Below are 18,996 nucleotides of genomic sequence, written 5' to 3' on the forward strand. Positions count from 1 at the left end.
TGTCTCATTGTGAGGGAAAAGAATAACATGAAATCATTTTTTTTTTCCCAAAGATTTCTTCTAGAAGACAGGCTGTAACTAGGGATTTTATAGTGTTTAGTTCTCAGGATGGAATATCTCCCCTTAGACTAATTTGATTTGGCTGTTCAAGAAAATATGAAAGTATCTGTTCTTTCTCTGATGTTTATTAAGAATACTCATAGCAATCAGGAATTCTCTGCCTTCCCTATTAATATGTTACTCTTCCATACCACAAATGTGAAACTGAGCTTCAGATAAATAAATTTTTGTTCTGTCCTTTTTAGATTAAAGTTGTGGATCCAAAAACAAAAAACTGTACAACATTGGCAGGAACTGGTAATGCAAGTAATATTATTGGTTCCAGTTTTACCGACTCAACTTTTAATGAACCAGGAGGCTTGTGTATTGGAGAGAATGGTCAATTATTATATGTGGCAGACACCAATAACCATCAAATTAAAGTATTGGATTTAGAAACCAAAACAGTGTCCGTGGTAAGTAATCTTTCAGTTAAGGGGCATCATTTTAAGAAAGATTCTGAAATCCCTAGCAACAGCTGAGGCGCTTTTGATTAGGCCAACACTAGTGGCGAAAGTGAAGCATATAGACAGAGTAACAAGTGGGTGCCTTTTCCAAGGATATCCTGTTATTTTTAAAGTAAAAATTCCATCTGTGCCAAGAGTGTTTGAGAAAAACACTAGAAGTTGGAGAGAATTTGATGAACTTTCAGAAAAGGAGAAAAAAAGACTCATCTGTTTTTAAATGTATGGGCATTCTGATACGCACAAACTATGTGGGTTGTTTAACCGAGTGTTTTTTGTTTTTTTAATTTTTAAACAATCCTCAGACTAATGTGTAATCTTTGTTTCCTATGGTGAATCCATTACCAAATAATCTTTAAAGAAAGGTCTAGAAGCCACATTTCTCAGGACTTAAAAATAAGATGAGAGGAAACTTAAATACATTCTAATTTTAAAGAAATGGACATGGTCTCTAATAAAATTTCAAGTTATCCCTTTCTATGTCACATTTGTCCAGAAAATGCAGGAGTTCTTTGTCTAAAATTATAGGAATTTCCAAGATATTTTAAAATAAAAACACAGATTGCCATTGTAGCATAAGTTCGTTTCTCCTGACATAGATCTCTGATGTGAGATGAATGATGTCTTATAGTTGGCAGTGAAAAGTATAAGAGGGTGTGTATTACATCCACTGTATTTAAATTGATAGTTTTATTTTAATTTCCTGCTATCTATAAACATATTGAACAATTAATTTCATTCCATTTCATTCATAAATGTTGATAGTCTTTTGGTCAGGATGAAGTTTTTTTTGAACCTACAAAATAATCATGAGGAAGTCTAAGTAAATGCATTCTGATTCAGAAGAAAATGGCAATCAAGTTTCCTTGACATTGAACCTCACTTTTGTACTGAAGTCTGAAAATAAGCTCTCTCAGTCTACAGTGCTGTAAAGTACCTATGCTTTAGAAAACAGATTTTCTTGTTTTTAGTTCCCAGTCTTCAGATCTGAAAATGCTGTGGTGGATGGTCCAAGTCTAGCAGAAAAACCAAAGACCTTACCCAAGCTACCCAAGTCTGCTCCAGGCATTAGACTCTCCCCCGTGGCTGCGTCTCCCGGACAGACTCTTCAGTTCAAGCTGAGATTAGACCTCCCGTCGGGAACAAAGCTAACTGAGGGAGCTTCCAGTTGCTGGTTTCTGTCAGCTGAAGGTATGACAATAACCTTTGCAAATGCAAATATTTCATGAATTCTTGTTGTTTGATCTAGAAATGTTTCTTATTTGTTATGTGATCCTTTACAGTTAGGCTGGATTTGAAGGGGGTCTTATAACACAAAAAGATCCAGATCTAACCCCACTTTAGCAGTTTTCTTTAGTCTTTGAGATTCTTTCTCTCTCTTTATTAAATAACTGTGTAACTCACCCAAAGTTAATCATAATTGCTGCCATTTACTCCTAGGCAGGTTCATCACATGAGGCAGACTGTTGCGGTCTTAGAATGATAGGTCTTTGAATATTAGAACTGAAAGGCATCCGAAGACACCCTCTGTTCTAAGCCTCTTATAAATGAGGAGGCTAGTGGCTGAAAGAGATACAATTATTTGCTTAAGGGCATGTATTTAATTAGGTCAAAAGATGGGATTTGAACCCAGCTCTGCTTGTTCTTAATTTAGTGTCTTTTTCTTTGTGCTGCGTGTGCGTGCTCAGTCGCTCAATCATGTTCGACTCTTTGCAGCCCCCTGGACTATAGCCGGTGAGGCTCCTTTGTCCATGGAATTTTCCAAGCAAGACTTTTGGAATGCGGTACCATTTTCTCCTCCAGGGAATCTTCCCAACCCAGGGATCAAACCTACATCTCTTGCGTCTCCTGCATTGACAGGCAGATTTTTTTACTGCTAGCGCCACTTGGGAAGCCCTTCCACTGTGCCACTCCATCTCAAGCTAGCTCTAGGCTTACTAGTGCTTGAAATGAACTTAATTTTCTAAAGACATATAAAATTCAAGGCCACCGGTTACACATTTGGATTTTACGGAAGTTTCCAAATGTGACTCTCTATTTCTGCACTTAACTCATCACTGTGTTGAGTTAACACATTGTGTTGTGGACCAACAGGCGTTCCATAGGCTCTACTTTGGTGGCTGTGTTCTGGCACATTACAGCATAGAGATCAAGGAGGGGAAGAGGGACCCTCCCAGGAGACTGAGAATGAATAAGCAAGCAAGTACAGGCAAAACTCAGAGAGGGTGGTTTTCTAGAGCAGGTGTTTTTAGGAGAGAGTGATCAGCTGTGTCAAGTGCTGTTGATGGATGAGCTAATATAAGGGCTAAGAATTGATCTTTGATTCAACATTATAGTTAATTTATATCCTCGACCAGAGCTATTTCAGAATGATGAAAGAGGTGCCTGATGAGAGCAGATTAAAAAAGAAGAAAGGAACTGGAGAAAGCAAATGTAGATGGCTCTTTGAGGAGTTTAGTTAGATAACAGGAAAGAGCAGTTGCTTGAAGGGGAAAGCAGAGTTGGGAGAGCAGTGTGTTGGCTGTTATTGATGGCAAAGATCAGTAGAGAAAAGATGATGTGTGGTAGCCGTGAATATCCTTTAGGAAGATACGAGAGGGGACAGGCTCGAGTGCACAGGTGGAAAACTGGTCTTTGCCAGGGAAGTGGGCAGCATTTCCACGGTGAGGAGGGAAGGCTCCAGGTGTGACCCAGAGATCTGGATAGGAAGTTGTGGAGATGAATACTTGCAGAAGTGTTTTTCTGTATGCTTGTTTTCTTAGTATTAATATGTTGGGGAGTATGACCATCAGCTGAGAGTGAGAAGGGGATGGGGAGGTTTTGGAGGTTTGAAGAAAGAGGGTCTGAAGGGTGAAAGGGTAACCACGTGAGGGAAATACAGTATGACTGCTGAACGGCTGAAAGGCTGCATTTGAGGCTGGCTGTCATGAATTGAAAGTCAGTCTAGTCCACAAGGAAGTGGTTTTTCTCCAGCCAAGGTTATGCACAAGGGAGCAGCTCTGTGACAGCCTAGAGGGGTGGGGTGGGGGGCTTGGGAGGGAGGTTCAAGAGGGAGGAAATATGTGTTTACTTACGGCTGATTCACATTGCACAGCACAGACCAACACATTGTGAAGCAGTTGTCCTCCAGTGAAAAATAAATTAAAAAGAAAGAAGTGTAGTTACTAAGTAGTTTAGTCAGAAGTTTTCTGAAGTCCTGATCCAGTATTAATTGTGATCACCACTAATGTGATTACCATTAAATCTCACAGATTCTAAAGAATTAGATTTCCCCCTTGAGTATGATTAAAAAAAATTTTTTTATTCTTGTTTTTAACTGAAATAACTTGACAGATTCTAATTCAGTTCTTTGGTTGTTGTATTATCTTTCACTTTTCTAGATAGTTTCTTGTCAAATACTTTAGAGCTTTCAATTGCTGTTCATTTTATTTTGGTAGTATCATTAAGACTTGACTTGTTCAGTTGCTCAGTCATGTCTGACTCTTTGTGACCTCACGGACTACAGCACACCAGGCTTCTCTGTCCTTCACTGTCTCCCAGAGTTTGCTCAGATTCCTGTCCATTGAGACCAGTTATTAAGCCTGAATCTGTGTTTTCTTCTCCAGAGATTCCCAAAGTAGCACTTGAGCCCCATTAACTTGCTTGCTACAAGAAAATGAATGCCAAAGCCATTGCTTAAAAGTATGCCATTCGAGTAGAAGAAAAAACATTTTTGGAGGAGGATGTGTAATTGAATACAAATGAATTACTGTGATTAGAATCCAGGCAGAGCCTTTGTCCTGTCTAATTTGTGATCTTTTAGCCTAAGAACACTTCTTGTTTGAGCCTATTCTCAAAGTATTCAGTTACTGTCAATTATGTTAAGATTTGGGTGTGTATTTGAATCAGTGTGAACTTATTTCATGAATTTATAGGTAATCAGTATACTGCTTATCTTATAGCAGTGCTTTCCAGCCTCTCTAACTGAGTAGGCCGTAATTCCAAAGTGAAATAGTTGTTGTCCATAATTGAATCCTGACTTCTTGTCTCTAGTGATCTTCTTCTGTCCGAGCCTCCCACGCTCTTGCACATGTCCTCACTCAGGTTTCGGTTTCCTGGCCTACTCCGCCTCCCTCATGCCCTCTCACACACTTTTCTTTTGTACATTACCCAGATCCAGGCTATGTGCCTTCTTACCTTGGTACATTCTCAGGGTAGCAGCTATTGTCCTGCAACTGCCCGCTTGGAATCCATGCAAGAGAGCAGAGAGCTCGTGGTAGGCTAGCCAGAAGAAATTGTGTGCTGGCTCTGGAGGGACCGACTGAGCTTGTGAGAAGATCACCAGCGTCCACTCCCTGCAGAGGAGGGTTCTGAGCCGTGCAGCACTAGCGGATGTTTGGAGCTAGCTTTGTGGGCAGAAGAGAGCTCAGACCCTGGCCATTCATTCCTCAGTAAGTTTAGAGCAAGTCTTCGACTGCCAGTTCAGCTGTTCTGCCTAGGTCCATTAGTCTGAAAGCATTGCATCACTGGGAGATCATGTTAATTTAATTTCTCTCTGTGAAATTAAATATTATTTTAAGTAGGATATTGGTAAATTAACATGCTTATTTTAACTCTACTTTGTCAGTTACACAAGTTAATGATATTAATATTGAGTTATTAGAATACAAAATATAGGTAGTGTTAAAGGAAAATGAAATAATCTATAGAGAAAATTCTTAGTTATCTTAACACTTATCCAAGGCATTGGTTCTGTTTTTATTGTATTGTTATGCATTACTTGCCAACTCATGTCCAACTCTTTGTGACCCTATGGACTGTAGCCTGCCAGGCCTCTCTGTCCGTGGGATTTCCCAAGCAATGGAAAATGGGTTGCCATTTCCTTTTTCAGGGGATCTTCCCCACCCAAGCATTAAACCCGCATCTCCTGCACTGCAGGCAGATTCTTTACCACTGAGCCACCAGGGAAACAATTTTTTTTTTTTTTTTTGGTATAGGGACAAACTTTCAAGCAAGAATCCTAATAATTTAAGTCTTTGAGTATATTATTTTATAGGATACATTTGTAAACTTGTGATTAAAGGACACTTCTTGGCCTGTTATTTAGAGACCGTAACACTGATTTTTAACTAAATTTTGCTGGGTCTAATCTTAAAGCTGCCAGCATTTATGGGAAGGTTTTAAGCCAATAAATTAATTAATAAATGGCAGTATAAAAGCCCCAAGGGCATATTGTGCTTCACAAATCCTTCATGTGAAGTATCTGAAAATTGTCTACAGAAACACTTTAAAATAGCATAATTTATTATTTTCCTGTTTTCATTTAAAATATAAGAAGTTCCCTTACTAATCTGCTGTATACCAAAATCAAACATATTCCTCAGTCCAGAAATAAGCCAAGAAGGCCAGAGACTTTAAAAAGAATTATGTTTAAAAGCTCTGCATTTAACTCTTTAGAGTCTCACCTTTCACAGTTTCCTTACTCTTACTTGATATATTTTTCTCAAATTTAATTTTTCAGTCAACAGAATATTAGAAGCAATAAACTAAAGGAGAGATGAAGAGGACAGGTAGAGACAGGTGCTGTAGTCTGTTGACTCATCCTGAGGTCAAAAAAGAAAGAGAAGCTAAAAAACAGACATAGAGTTTCATCACTGCTCAGTAGATGGTCCAGTTGTTGTACAGATAGCCCTGAGTTGTTGGTAAGTCATTAGATTTTGTTCAGTGTATTCTATTTCAGATGGCTGGAAAGCATGCCCTGCATTTCCCAAACACTGGCTCTTAGTAGCTAAGCCCCTCTAATGCTGTCAGCCTAGGTATGTGCTTCCTTAGGGTGACATACACTTTCCTTTGGAGAGAAGGCACGGGACGAATGAAGACGTTTTAAAAACTTTAATACTAGAAGACAGATTTTTAGTGATTTTTAAATGTTTGTTGTATAGATGATCTATATATTTAAGTCTCAGGAGTCTTATGTGTTAAAATGAAGTAAACAAAGATTTGTCTTTCACAGTGAGTCCATTGGAATAATGTATGCAGTGTTACTTGTTTCTGAAAGAAAATCAATTTTTTTTATTACCTTTGGATAATCAATAATTCATCACTGTCTTTAATGGAAAGTCACTGCAGAGTTGTACATACGTTTGTATTCCCTAGCTTGTTTTGTAGTTTGCATATTATATTTCTAGATACTTTTATCTGGTAAAAATTAACTATTTTCTGAAGTGTCTTATGTTTATTTCTAGGACTTATTAATAGGTTTCATTTCTACATTTCCATTTTAATTTTACCATATTTAAAATCTATAACCATACTTGTAATATTCATCTTGATTTCAATAAAAATTAATTTATGTTTGCAGTGTTCAAAGAAAGAATTTTAATTTGATATCAAGATGACTAAATTAGGGACTTCTTATATCTTGTGTTCCTCACACAGAGCAAAATGCCTGGCATTTAGAGGCTTTCAGTAAATATTGTTGGAGAAGGCAATGGCACCCCACTCCAGTACTCTTGCTTGGAAAATCCCATGGACGGAGGAGCCGGGTAGGCTGCAGTCCATGGGGTCGCGAAGAGTCGGACACGACTGAATGACTTCACTTTCACTTTTCACCTTCATGCCTTGGAGAAGGAAATGGCGACCCACTCCAGTGTCCTTGCCTGGAGAATCCCAGGGATGGAGGAGCCTGGTGGGCTGCCATCTATGGGGTCACACGGAGTCGGACACGACTGAAGTGACTTAGCAGCAGCAGCAGTAAATATTGTTAATTGAGTAAATCTGGTGTTTGTAAAGTTTGTCTGATTTCCTACTCAATTTCTTATGCAATCTTAATAATTTATCTCTTTATTTTCTAGGCAATGAATGGCTTCTTCAAGGACAGATACCATCTGGAGAGATAGAGAGCATTTCCAATCAACCAACGATCTCACTGCAGATTCCTGGAGATTGTTTATCACTTGAGGCCGTTCTGTCTATCAGTGTGTTTCTCTATTACTGTAGCGCAGACAGTAGTGCCTGTATGATGAAGGGAGTTTTGTTCAGTCAGCCTTTACAAATAACTGATACACAGCAAGACTGCATACCTCCAGTAGAACTCAAGTATATATTTTAGCAAGCTGGCTAGCAACCCAGTGCCACCTCTTCTTGATCCTCACATCACTGTAATTTATGAAAAGAAACTTTATTTCTGCCTCTGGGTACCTAGAAACCCATTGTTCAGTTCTAGCAACTGATATTAAAATAAAGTATGCTCCTTATTTAATTATTTATTATAGACAAATTCCTTCATTCTGGCTGTGTACCAGCAAAGTCACTGTCCATGATTTGAACCATGATTCTGTAATCTGTGCTGTTACTTGGCACAAGACTTAAGTCCATGTTATAGGAAAGAATATTATCGTGAGATAATTTTCAATGAATACTGATAACAATAATGATACCAAATATTTTAACTAACTTTTACCTTTTATGAAGCAGCACACCTGAATGTATAAATTTCACAGTAACTTTAAATAGAGCTTAAGATCCACGTGTTGGTATAAGGACACCTGCCATTCAAGGTGTAAGGTCTGTTTTAGATCAAGAAAAAAAATGTCTTCATCACAGTAGTGGATTAAAGAGCATGTAGGTGGTAAAAATATTCCTTGTTCTCTTCTGTGATTTTCTCATTTGAGATATATTTATGGTTATAAATTATTTGCTATTTTAGCATACCATTATTAATGGTATGTTAAATATTCTGTATATTTCTATATACAGAAAATATATTTCTATATTTCTAAAAGTTAGAATCTCTAAGGACATATCCTTTTAAAGTTTTTCTGAATGAACAGTTTTAGTAATGAATGAACAGTCTTTAGTAATGAATGAATAGTCTTTAGTAATGAATGACTCCTTAGAAATATTAGGACTTTCAAAGAGAATGGAACTTCAGAACACATTACTGCATGTGACACCACTTAATGGTAAAGAATTAATTGTTACAGCTAAGTCCGATGCAAATGGGTATGTATGTCGTATTAGAAATTTACGTTTCAGTTGAAGCATTAAATGCAGATTTGCTCGGTTTGGGGGTTTTTTGGTTCGCATATTGAGAATTTATCATTATTGTAATTTTTAAAAAATAGCTGTTAAGCCTTCAAGGTGAAAATTTCAATATGAAGCACTTTTATGCTTTCATTATGTAAAGTATATCTTAATATATTACTTTACAATATTAGGGTTGAAACATACAGTGACTTGATGATCCTGTTTTTGGTGTATTTTTTCTAACCTTAAAAGAAATAGTCACCAGAAGATATTGGAAAGGTTTTTCTTTTCAGTGATGCTTTCTCTTTATAACTATTTTAAAAGACTCTGCTTGTTTTTACTAAAACTGATTCCACATGTTTGTGGTTTAATCAGCTTACAAGATTTTAAAAACAACAGGTGAATCATACTTATTCAGTAAATATTTATAGACACCTTGTCGCTTAAAAAACCAGTGCTCAGTTTGAATTGTAATTTTTTAAGCATAATCATCTGCTCATATCTTTATATTCTTTTGAGATATAGTTTTGAACATACTATTTCAGATTACCTAAATATGAAGTAAGGGAATGCATAGATCATGACTATTTAATTTGTAGCCTCCTAAAGCTATTTTTAAAGAGAAGAATAAATGTAAAGTTAAAAGAAGTTCTGTTTAAAATTATATATATATATATATATATAAGTACCTCATAAACCTTTTCTCTCCATAAAAAAAAATGTTCTCTAATAAAAGAATGTATAATATTGACATTCTCTTTTATGGAGAATAGGCCATAGTCATTTTTAAAATCTCATTTTATTACTATACTTCTCATTTCCAGCTGGACAGAATAAAAATAGTTTGGCTTAATTTTTTTCCTATTTAAGGACATAAACAATTTCACTCTGTGAAGAAAATATATACACTTTTAACTTGCTAATTCAGGAATGCTTGATAATTATTTTTTCAGTATTGTGCATGGACTTACACACAGTATATGTTTTCATGTACATTAAAATCCAAAAATATTTCTAGAATATGTTAATGTTCATTTTGTCTGTATAGAGTTTTCTGTTAGTATTAAGCTTAAGCTCTTCTTGATTTTTAACTACAGTTCTATTGAATATTCTTATTCCTACCCAGCCAGTAATCTACATTGTTTTTCAGATATAAAATATTATGTATACAGATTACATGATTTTTTTGTAAATCATGCTAAGCAATATAAATAGGTTCTTAGAATTTAGGACTAACATAATAGACCTCTTACATAAGAGGAGGCACTAGAAAGTTCATTTTTAAAAACTTTCGTGATTCCTGACTCCGTTTTTAAATTTATGGCATGAAGAAAAGCAAAAGTTATGTTCAGTGATAGTTTGAAAAGCAGTTTTAGTGTTAGTCACCATAATCAAAATACCAGTAACATGGCATTACATACACTTAGACACAATACCTGGAATATTTGCCGTAAATTATTCTGCTTCTTTGTCACTGTTTTTTTTTTTTCCACCATTCTTTATATCACTTCACAAATGGTAAAATTTTCTTTTCTGAATTTATAGTCAGGATTGATATCTCTGAAAAGAATTTTGGTTATCTTGGAAATGCTCAAGCAAATATTTAACCTGTCCACAAGGGAAAACTTTACAGTTTAATCACCCATAAGTGTAATTTTGGCAAAGTTCAATGACTAAGCAACTTTCTCCTAAACTATTGTAATAATATATTTACCTGTAGTATTATGGTATTATCAGGCCTGCAGAAAGCTATAAATCTTACTACAGCCCCCCAAAATCTTAGTATATGTTGATGAATGTATGTGTCTATATACTTAAACAGACACAAAGATCAACTAAATTTCTCACATGGCCAGTATACTCTGGAGATAGTACCACTGAGATAAGTTGCTCTCTACTTGCTTTTTCATAGTTGGAAAATTTCATATTGGAAAACAATACATATCTCTTTAATCAAGTAATTTTCTACTTGCCCAACATTTAGTATTAGTTTATATCTGCCGATTAGAAACAGTCTAACCATTATATTTGACATAAGAACAGTCATCAAAAACTAAATTTCTTAACTCATAAATTGCATGAAAGTATATGCAGAGGGACTGTGTCATGTGGTGGACTAGGAATGGTGGAGTCGTGAATATTTTCTACTTTTTCTGTTTGTTTTTTTTAAATTGTGGAGTTGTGAATATTTTCTACTTTTTCTGTTTTTCTTTTAATTGAGCAATGGGTTATTTTTAAAAAATGGGAATATGCTTTTAAAGACTTAAAAATGAACAGAACAGTAAGCACTTGTTATATAATAACTTTTTCTGAAGTCACTTTTATCACGAAAGATCAGAACTCAGTTTAGAGCTCTTTGATCTACCAGTTCTCTTCAGTTTGTGATTTGGTGGAGACAAAAATAATTGTGGCTTTTGCTGCTAGTGTTTTTATTGTGTGATGTAGTGTAGTGTTTATGAACACAGACTTTGCAGTCACTTGGATTCTGTCCTATAAAATGGGGTCACTATACCTGCCTTATGGGGTTGCTGTAAGGGCTCAGTGAAATAGTATTTGTATAGCAATTAGTAGATACTGAAACTGCCAGTTATTGGTCTAGTAATAATAGTGATAATAATTTATGACCATGAAACACATGGCTTCACACTTTTCTTTGCAACTGCAGTTTCTAAAGGAAACTATTCTCTACCAGCTGTGTGGTATGTTAATACTCTCTGCATTGCTGGGATTCAAGAAGAGAAATAGTTTTATAATAAATATATTACTGGTTTATAAACGATGTTATAAAGAAACAAACCTACAGTTTTAAGAACTTTTTTAAGACCTGTAATGATTACTGATGAACTTCTTTTGAGAGAGTCCAGACATACCCTAAACCATGTTCCTAGAATATCCACTGATGGTGCTTTCCCAAGCCTTCCAAGTGCCTTCATGCATTTTGCCTTGCGAATCAGACAGGTAGATATTATGTCCATTTTACAGATGAGGAAGCAGCTTCAGAATGTTGGCTTCATGTCTCAAGTTCAGCACTCCCCGAATAATGCCTGATGCTGGAGAGGTGCCCGGTGCAGGTAGTTGCTCAGCCAGTTTTGTTGAATGGTTAAGAGTGACTAGTGGGTGATGGATCTTTTATTTAAACACAGATCTCCTACTAATTTCTAGCTCTACTCCTAGACGTAGAGTGAAAACAAACTGGGATTAAGAATATTTATTTTTGTGAATGCTTTCTTAAGCCTTTGCAGTATTTGAATAAAGTTATAAGAATAATAGCTAAATCTATTCAGTGCTAACTGTGTGCCTGGCACTTTTCTAAGTGCTTTCTGTGTATTAACTAATTTAATGCTCACAACCACCTTATTAGGGAGGTTCTAGTTTTCCTTATTTCTCTGATGAGGAAACAGACACAGAGAAGCAGTAAGCAGTTAGACCAGCGTATCTGAGATCAGACATTTAGGACTGGCCGAACCTGGGTGCCGAACTCCACAACCATGCTTGGATGCCTGCCTTTAAAAGTGTGTGTGTTTTTTTTAAGCATAAATCGTCCATAGTTATATATAGTAACTAATCAACCCAAAGAACTTCAAAAGTCCTAGTAGTGATTGTTTTTGAAGTTTAAAGTAAATCCATTTAATTAATATCAGCTTTTTGGACTTTTCATTATACATAGTTATCCTTCAGGGTTTGGAACAGTCTGTATAATTGTTTCTCCCAGAAGATTTTATGTACCATTCTTTCTTAAATTCAGATATTATCAAGAGTTTTTCTTGGCAGATGGATGTATTAAAGAATTAACTAGCCATTCAGTATTAGTTCCAACAATGTTATTTTAATTGGTCTTCAGAAGGTAATTATAAGACCTTGTCACAAGTATAACTGGATTCTTAGTACAGGACTGTCTCAAACCTCTGAAAGCTTGTTCATATTTAAGAAAATAACTGTTTTAATGACCAAAGTGAGCTATAGAAACATAATACTCGGCCTATCTGTTAACGCACAGAATTATCTGCCTACTTGATTCATAACTACTGCAGTATATAGACCTCATCCTACCCTGCCCCCCAAGACTCAAGATCTATGCAATTCTATTCTAGTAAAGTTTTCACCAGATCACCCTATTATTCCAGCTTTTGTTTCTATTAAAAGATATGACATAGAATGCTGCCTACTGGTGATTATGATTCAGGAGCATCCAGGTACAAGAATGTAAATGGCTTTCATTTATCATCTGCTAATTTAAATATTAGAATTTTTTAACATTGTTATAAAATTCCAAATCAGAAATCTATCAGGAAATGTACATCAACTTTAAGAGATGGGAGTGTTAGCCTTTACAAGTAGAATTAACTGTTAATCACCAAGATTTTCTCCTTTTTCCTCCTCCAGTGGCACACAGTTTATTTAAATGAATTCATAGTAACCATAAATCATGATTTAGTCCTGAATATTTAAAAGTGTGTCTCCACCCCCCTCTTTTCCTTGCAGTAGCATAATAGAAAGCATGGCATTAAGAGCTAGAGGCTGGACTAACCTCCTGTGTGTATTCCATGCCCTGCACAGCTTGGCCCTTTCATATATTATTAGACTGTGGGTCAGCCTAGCTGCTTTGGGCCAAGGCTGCCGGTCTGCTCACAGCCTGGGAAAAGCAGAACAGGGGGCAACGTGGTCGGCTTCTCTGACCGCATCCCCTTTGTTTCTCAGTGTGCTGATTTGGTTTAGTTTTTGTCAAAAGTTTGAAAGTGGAACCCTAGATACCTGTGGACTCTTAGCCTGGCTATAGTTATTCCTTGTTTGGGATGTCCCTTTTCCACACTGGCGTGTCACTCTCAAGTGGCCCAAAGGACATTTTATTCTGTTGAAAGCCCCGTGACCAAAAGGAAAGAATTGTAAGTACTTCCTGGCCTGTACCAACCATATCCTGAAAAGCCCTGAACAAGCATCGTGAAGCACTAGACAGCCACACTTGCAGGCATTTTTGGAACATGTCAGTGCTTGGTACAAATGCCTTCCCCTTAAAGGAGCAACTTTCAGACCTGGTGTTTTTCAGTAATACAGAATTAGGCAAAATTGTCAGATTTTTTTATGAGTTAAAGGGACAGTGGAATTTATTGCCTTTTGCTTTTAATATACTGGGTTGCATATTTATGTTTGAAATGAGGCCTCATAATACTGAGAGGAGAAAAAAGGCAGTCCTCAAATTTGACTAGAACCAGTTTAAATAGTATTTTTGATTATCTAGTGTGCTATGCTCATAAATATGTGTTAAGGTATATAGGGCAAAACAGTTGATAAATTATGGTTCAGTTCAGTCGCTCAGTCATGTCTGACTCTTTGTGACCATATGAATTGCAGCACGCCAGGCCTCCCTGTCCATCACCAACTCCCGGAGTTCACTCAGACTCACGTCCATCGAGTCAGTGATGACATCCAGCTATGTCATCCGGTTGTCCCCTTCTCCTGCCCCCAATCCCTCCCAGCATCAGAGTCTTTTCCAATGAGTCAACTCTTCACATGAGGTGGCCAAAGTACTAGAGTTTCAGCTTTAGCATCATTCCTTCCAAAGAAATCCCAGGGCTGATCTCCTTCAGAATGGATTGGTTGGATCTCCTTGCAGTCCAAGGGACTCTCAAGAGTCTTCTCCAACACAACAGTTCAAAAGCATCAATTCTTCAGCGCTCAGCCTTCTTCACAGTCCAACTCTCGCATCCATACATGACCACAGGAAAAACAACAGCCTTGACTAGACGGACCTTAGTCAGCAAAGTAATGTCTCTGCTTTGGAATATGCTATCTAGGTTGGTCATAACTTTTCTTCCAAGGAGTAAGCGTCTTTTAATTTCATGGCTGCAGTCACCATCTGCAGTGATTTTGGAGCCCCGCAAAATAAAGTCTGACACTGTTTCCCATCTATTTCCCATGGAGTGGTGGGACCAGATGCCATGATCTTCGTTTTCTGAATGTTGAGCTTTAAGCCAACCTTTTCACTCTCCTCTTTCACTTTCATCAACAGGCTTTTTAGTTCCTCTTCACTTTCTGCCATAAGGGTGGTGTCATCTGCATATCTGAGGTGATTGATATTTCTCCCAGCAATCTTGATTCCAGCTTGTGTTTCTTCCAGTCCAGCGTTTCTCATGATGTACTCTGCATAGAAGTTAAACAAGCAGGGTGACAATATACAGCCTTGACGTACTCCTTTTCCTATTTGGAACCAGTCTGTTGTTCCATGTCCAGTTCTAACTGTTGCTTCCTGACCTGCATACAGATTTCTCAAGAGGCAGGTCAGGTGGTCTGGTATTCCCATCTCAGAATTTTCCACAGTTTCTTGTGATCCATACAGTCAAAGGCTTTGGCATAGTCAATAAAGCAGAAATAGAGGTTTTTCTGGAACTCTCTTGCTTTTTCCATGATCCAGTGGATGCTGGCAATTTGATCTCTGGTTCCTCTGCCTTTTCTAAAACCAGCTTGAACATCAGGAAGTTCCCGGTTCACGTATTGCTGAAGCCTAGCTTGGAGAATTTTGAGCATTACTTTACTAGCATGTGAGATGAGTACAATTGTGTGGTAGTTTGAGCATTCTTTGGCATTGCCTTTCTTTGGGATTGGAATGAAAATTGACCTTTTCCAGGCCTGTGGCCACTGCTGAGTTTTCCAAATTTGCTGGCATATTGAGTGCAGCACTTTCACAGCATCAGGATTTCACATCCTTCAGGATTTGAAATAGCTCTACTGGAGTTCCATCACCTCCACTAGCTTTGTTTGTAGTGATGCTTTCTAAGGCCCACTTGACTTCACATTCCAGGATGTCTGGCTCTAGATGAGTGATCACACCATCGTGATTATCTGGGTCATGAAGATCTTTTTTGTACAGTTCTTCTGTGTATTCTTGCCACCTCTTCTTAATATCTTCTGCTTCTGTTAGGTCCAGACCGTTTCTGTCCTTTATTGTGCCCATCTTTGCATGAAATGTTCCCTTGGTATCTCTAATTTTCTTGAAGAGATCTCTAGTCTTTCCCATTCTGTTCTTTTCCTCTATTTCTTTACATTGATCGCTGAAGAAGGCTTTCTTACCTCTCCTTGCTATTCTCTGGAACTCTGCATTCAGATGCTTATATCTTTCCTTTTCTCCTTTGTTTTTCACCTGTCTTCTTTTCACAGCTATTTGTAAGGCCTCCCCAGACAGCCATTTTGCTTTTTTGCATTTTTTTCCGTGAGGATGATCTTGATCCCTATCTCCCGTACAATGTCATGAACCTCATTCCATGGTTCATCAGGCACTCTATCTATCAGATCTAATCCCTTAAATCTATTTCTCACTTCCACTGTATAATCATAAGGGATTTGATTTAGGTCATACCTGAATGGTCTAGTGGTTTTCCCTACTTGCTTCAATTTGAGTCTGAATTTGGTAATAAGGAATTCATGATCTGAGCCACAGTCAGCTCCCGGTCTTGTTTTTGTTGACTGTATAGAGCTTCTCCATCTTTGGCTGCAAAGAATATAATCAATCTGATTTCGGTGTTGACCATCTGGTGATGTCCATGTGTAGAGTCTTCTCTTGTGTTGTTGGAAGAGGGTGTTTGCTATGACCAGTGCATTTTCCTGGCAAGACTCTATTAGTCTTTGCCCTGCTTCATTCTGCATTCCAAGGCCAAATTTGCCTGTTACTCCAGGTGTTTCTTGACTTCCTACTTTTGCATTCCAGTCCCCTATAATGAAAAGGACATCATTTTTGCGTGTTAGTTCTAAAAGGTCTTGTAGGTCCTCATAGAACCATTCAGCTTCTTCAGCATTACTGGTTGGGGCATAGACTTGGATTGCTGTGATACTGAATGGCTTGCCCAATTCATTCTGTCGTTTTTGAGATTGCATCCAGTACTGCATTTTGGACTCTTGTTGACTATGAGGGCTATTCCATTTCTTCTGAGGGATTCCTGCCCGCAGTAGTAGATATAATGGTCATCTGAGTTAAATTCACCCATTCCAGTCCATTTTAGTTCACTGATTTCTAGAATGTTGACGTTCACTCTTGCCATGTCCTGTTTGACCAGTTCCAATTTGCCTTGATTCATAGACCTGACATTCCAGGTTCCTATGCAATATTGCTCTTTACAGCATTGGACCTTGCTTCTATCATCAGTCACATCCACAGCTGGGTATTGTTTTTGCTTTGGCTCCATCCCTTCATTCTTTCTGGAGTTATTTCTCCACTGATCTCCAGTAGCGTGTTGGGCACCTACTGACCTGGGGAGTTCCTCTTTCAGTATCCTATCATTTTGCCTTTTCTTACTGTTCATGGGGCTCTCAAGGCAAGAATACTGAAGTGGTTTGCCATTCCCTTCTTCAGTGGACCACATTCTGTCAGACCTCTCCACCATGACCCGCCCGTCTTGGGTTGCCCCACGGGCAAGGCTTAGTTTCGTTGAGGTAGACAAGGCTGTGGTCCTAGTGTGATTAAATTGACTAGTTTTCTGTGAGTATGGTTTCCTCTAGGCCCTCCTGCGCTGGCACAGCCACCGCTCCTTGGACGTGGGGTTGCTCCTCCCAGCCGCTGCCCCTGACCTCAGAAGCGGGGTAGCTTCTGTTGGCCACCACCCCTGGCCTCAGACACGCGGTAGCTCCTCCTGGCAGCCGTCCCTGGCCTTGGGCGCAGGGTGGCTCCTCCTGGCCGCCCCTGGCCTCGGACATGGGGTAGCTCCTCTCGGCTGTTCCTGTGCTGTTGCAGCCTGGCACTCAGCCACTGCCCCTGACCTTGGACGTGGGGTAATTCCTCTTGGCCCCCGCCCTTCGAGCATGGCGCCCTCCCGGCTTCTGCCCCTGACCTCGGACGTGGGGTAGCTCCTCTCCGCCGTGCTTAGCGCGCCAGTCGCAGCTGCCTGCGCTTATGGTAGTGAAGGGTAGAAGTCGACACATTAATTGCTGAAAATGAAGAAGGGCTCAGTCTAGGAACTATCTTCTATTTTTAGATTTTTGTCATCATCATTCTTAGTCCCTCTTGAAATGTGTTCATTCTGTGAGCATGCGCAGAATGGGCTGCCTGTTGTGTTCATTACATGTTCAGATGCTAACAAGTGTGTGCGCGTGTGTGTGGAGTTGGAATGTACTTTCTCTGTGTGCCTCTAATGTTCATCACCCAAATTCACCTGTAGAAATACACAACCACATCCTCTCCACACCTTAGACTTCCCTCTCTTTGAAAACAGTAGTGTCTGTAGAAGTTTCAATGAGGAACTGTATGGTTCCACAGATGACAGGTAGAGCAGATTGGTTTTGTTGTGGTAAAATTTTTTTTCTAAAATTCTTAATATGTCAGTTTCTGAAGAAGGAGAACATTGTGCTACATGACTTTAAAATCAATTTTACTCTACTTGGAGGTATATGTTTCTAATTATGTTATACATAGGTTAATATTTTGTAAAAGTTTGAAGTTTTCACTGTTAGGATGCATTGAGAGCCAGTTTGGAAATGCTTTAATTGCTGTCATTACTTTATATATGGATTATGGATTAATCAAGTGTGCTGTGATACATATATATCGCATACATACACATATACATATATATACACACACACAATCACTTTCAAATTGTAACATTTCATAAATTTGTCAAGTTTCAAAAACTCAGACTCTTCCCCTCTTGTGTGTTTATAAAGTTGTGGTTTTATCTTTGAGAATAGAGTTGGTCTGCTGTGCTGACTTCATCTCTGTCATTCCAAGAATTTGATTATATCTATTTTTTCTTCAAAGATAAAAAATGCAGTTGAAATCCAGTTTACAGGATCATGTATTAGACTTAGTTGAGTTCTAGAAGAATTGACTTGGTCTGCATTTGTAAGCATTTCATGTAGATAGAGTAATATATTTTTGTACAACACTGTATTTCTACATTTATTTCAAGTCTGTTTTCAGTGACTTTTTAAGTACATGTGTTAAGAGAAGATGGTTTGGAATGAGAGCACAGTGGCCTTCATTACCAACTCAAAAGAAGTGTATAATACATGTGATTATAGAAAACCAGAGTGTGTTTATACTGTACACTGAAACCTAATGCCTCTTTTCTAAAGCTTTGTACATTTTTTTTCATGAAATAGATTAAATATTTTCCCTCTAAAGCTATGTTTCTCTTTTTTATGCTGTTTTAAGTATACCGCGAGATCGTCTTACTGCTTGGAATCCTATCATCCAGATTAAAAATGGTGCTTAGTTTGGGTGGGAGGAGGCAGGGAGGCAAGATGAGGGTGACCAACAGATGTGAGTCATATGATCCTAGCTTTTGTGTTAAGTGATTCAGGAGTTTTAAGGAGAGGGGTTAAAACCAGGGGTTATGGATAATGGAGCTGCGTGTACTTCATTCCGTTAAAAAAGAGAAGGCAGTGAGGCTGGTACAAACTTGCTGCACCAGATGGGAGTCAGGAGGATGGGGACAATGTC

At 38.1% G+C, this 18,996-nt stretch overlaps 1 protein-coding gene across 3 annotated transcripts in view; it reads left to right on the top strand.

Annotated features, from left to right (window-relative positions):
* The window catches only part of NHLRC2 (NHL repeat containing 2), a 63,973-nt gene extending 45,296 nt beyond the window's left edge, over positions 1-18,677 (top strand). For 2 of the 3 annotated variants that reach the window (XM_004020207.6, XM_012102958.5), the window contains exons 9-11: positions 306-515; positions 1,535-1,754; positions 7,397-18,677. In XM_004020207.6, the coding sequence (XP_004020256.3) occupies positions 306-515; positions 1,535-1,754; positions 7,397-7,653 (687 nt within the window). In that variant the 3' untranslated portion in view covers positions 7,654-18,677. Of the gene's footprint in view, positions 1-305; positions 516-1,534; positions 1,755-6,980 lie in introns of all 3 variants that reach the window. The other variant, XM_060404721.1, reaches the window with a different exon arrangement.
* The last annotated feature ends 319 nt before the right edge of the window (positions 18,678-18,996 follow it).

This window comes from Ovis aries, chromosome 22 (assembly GCF_016772045.2).
Source record: "Ovis aries strain OAR_USU_Benz2616 breed Rambouillet chromosome 22, ARS-UI_Ramb_v3.0, whole genome shotgun sequence".
NCBI classification, from domain to species: domain Eukaryota; kingdom Metazoa; phylum Chordata; class Mammalia; order Artiodactyla; family Bovidae; genus Ovis; species Ovis aries.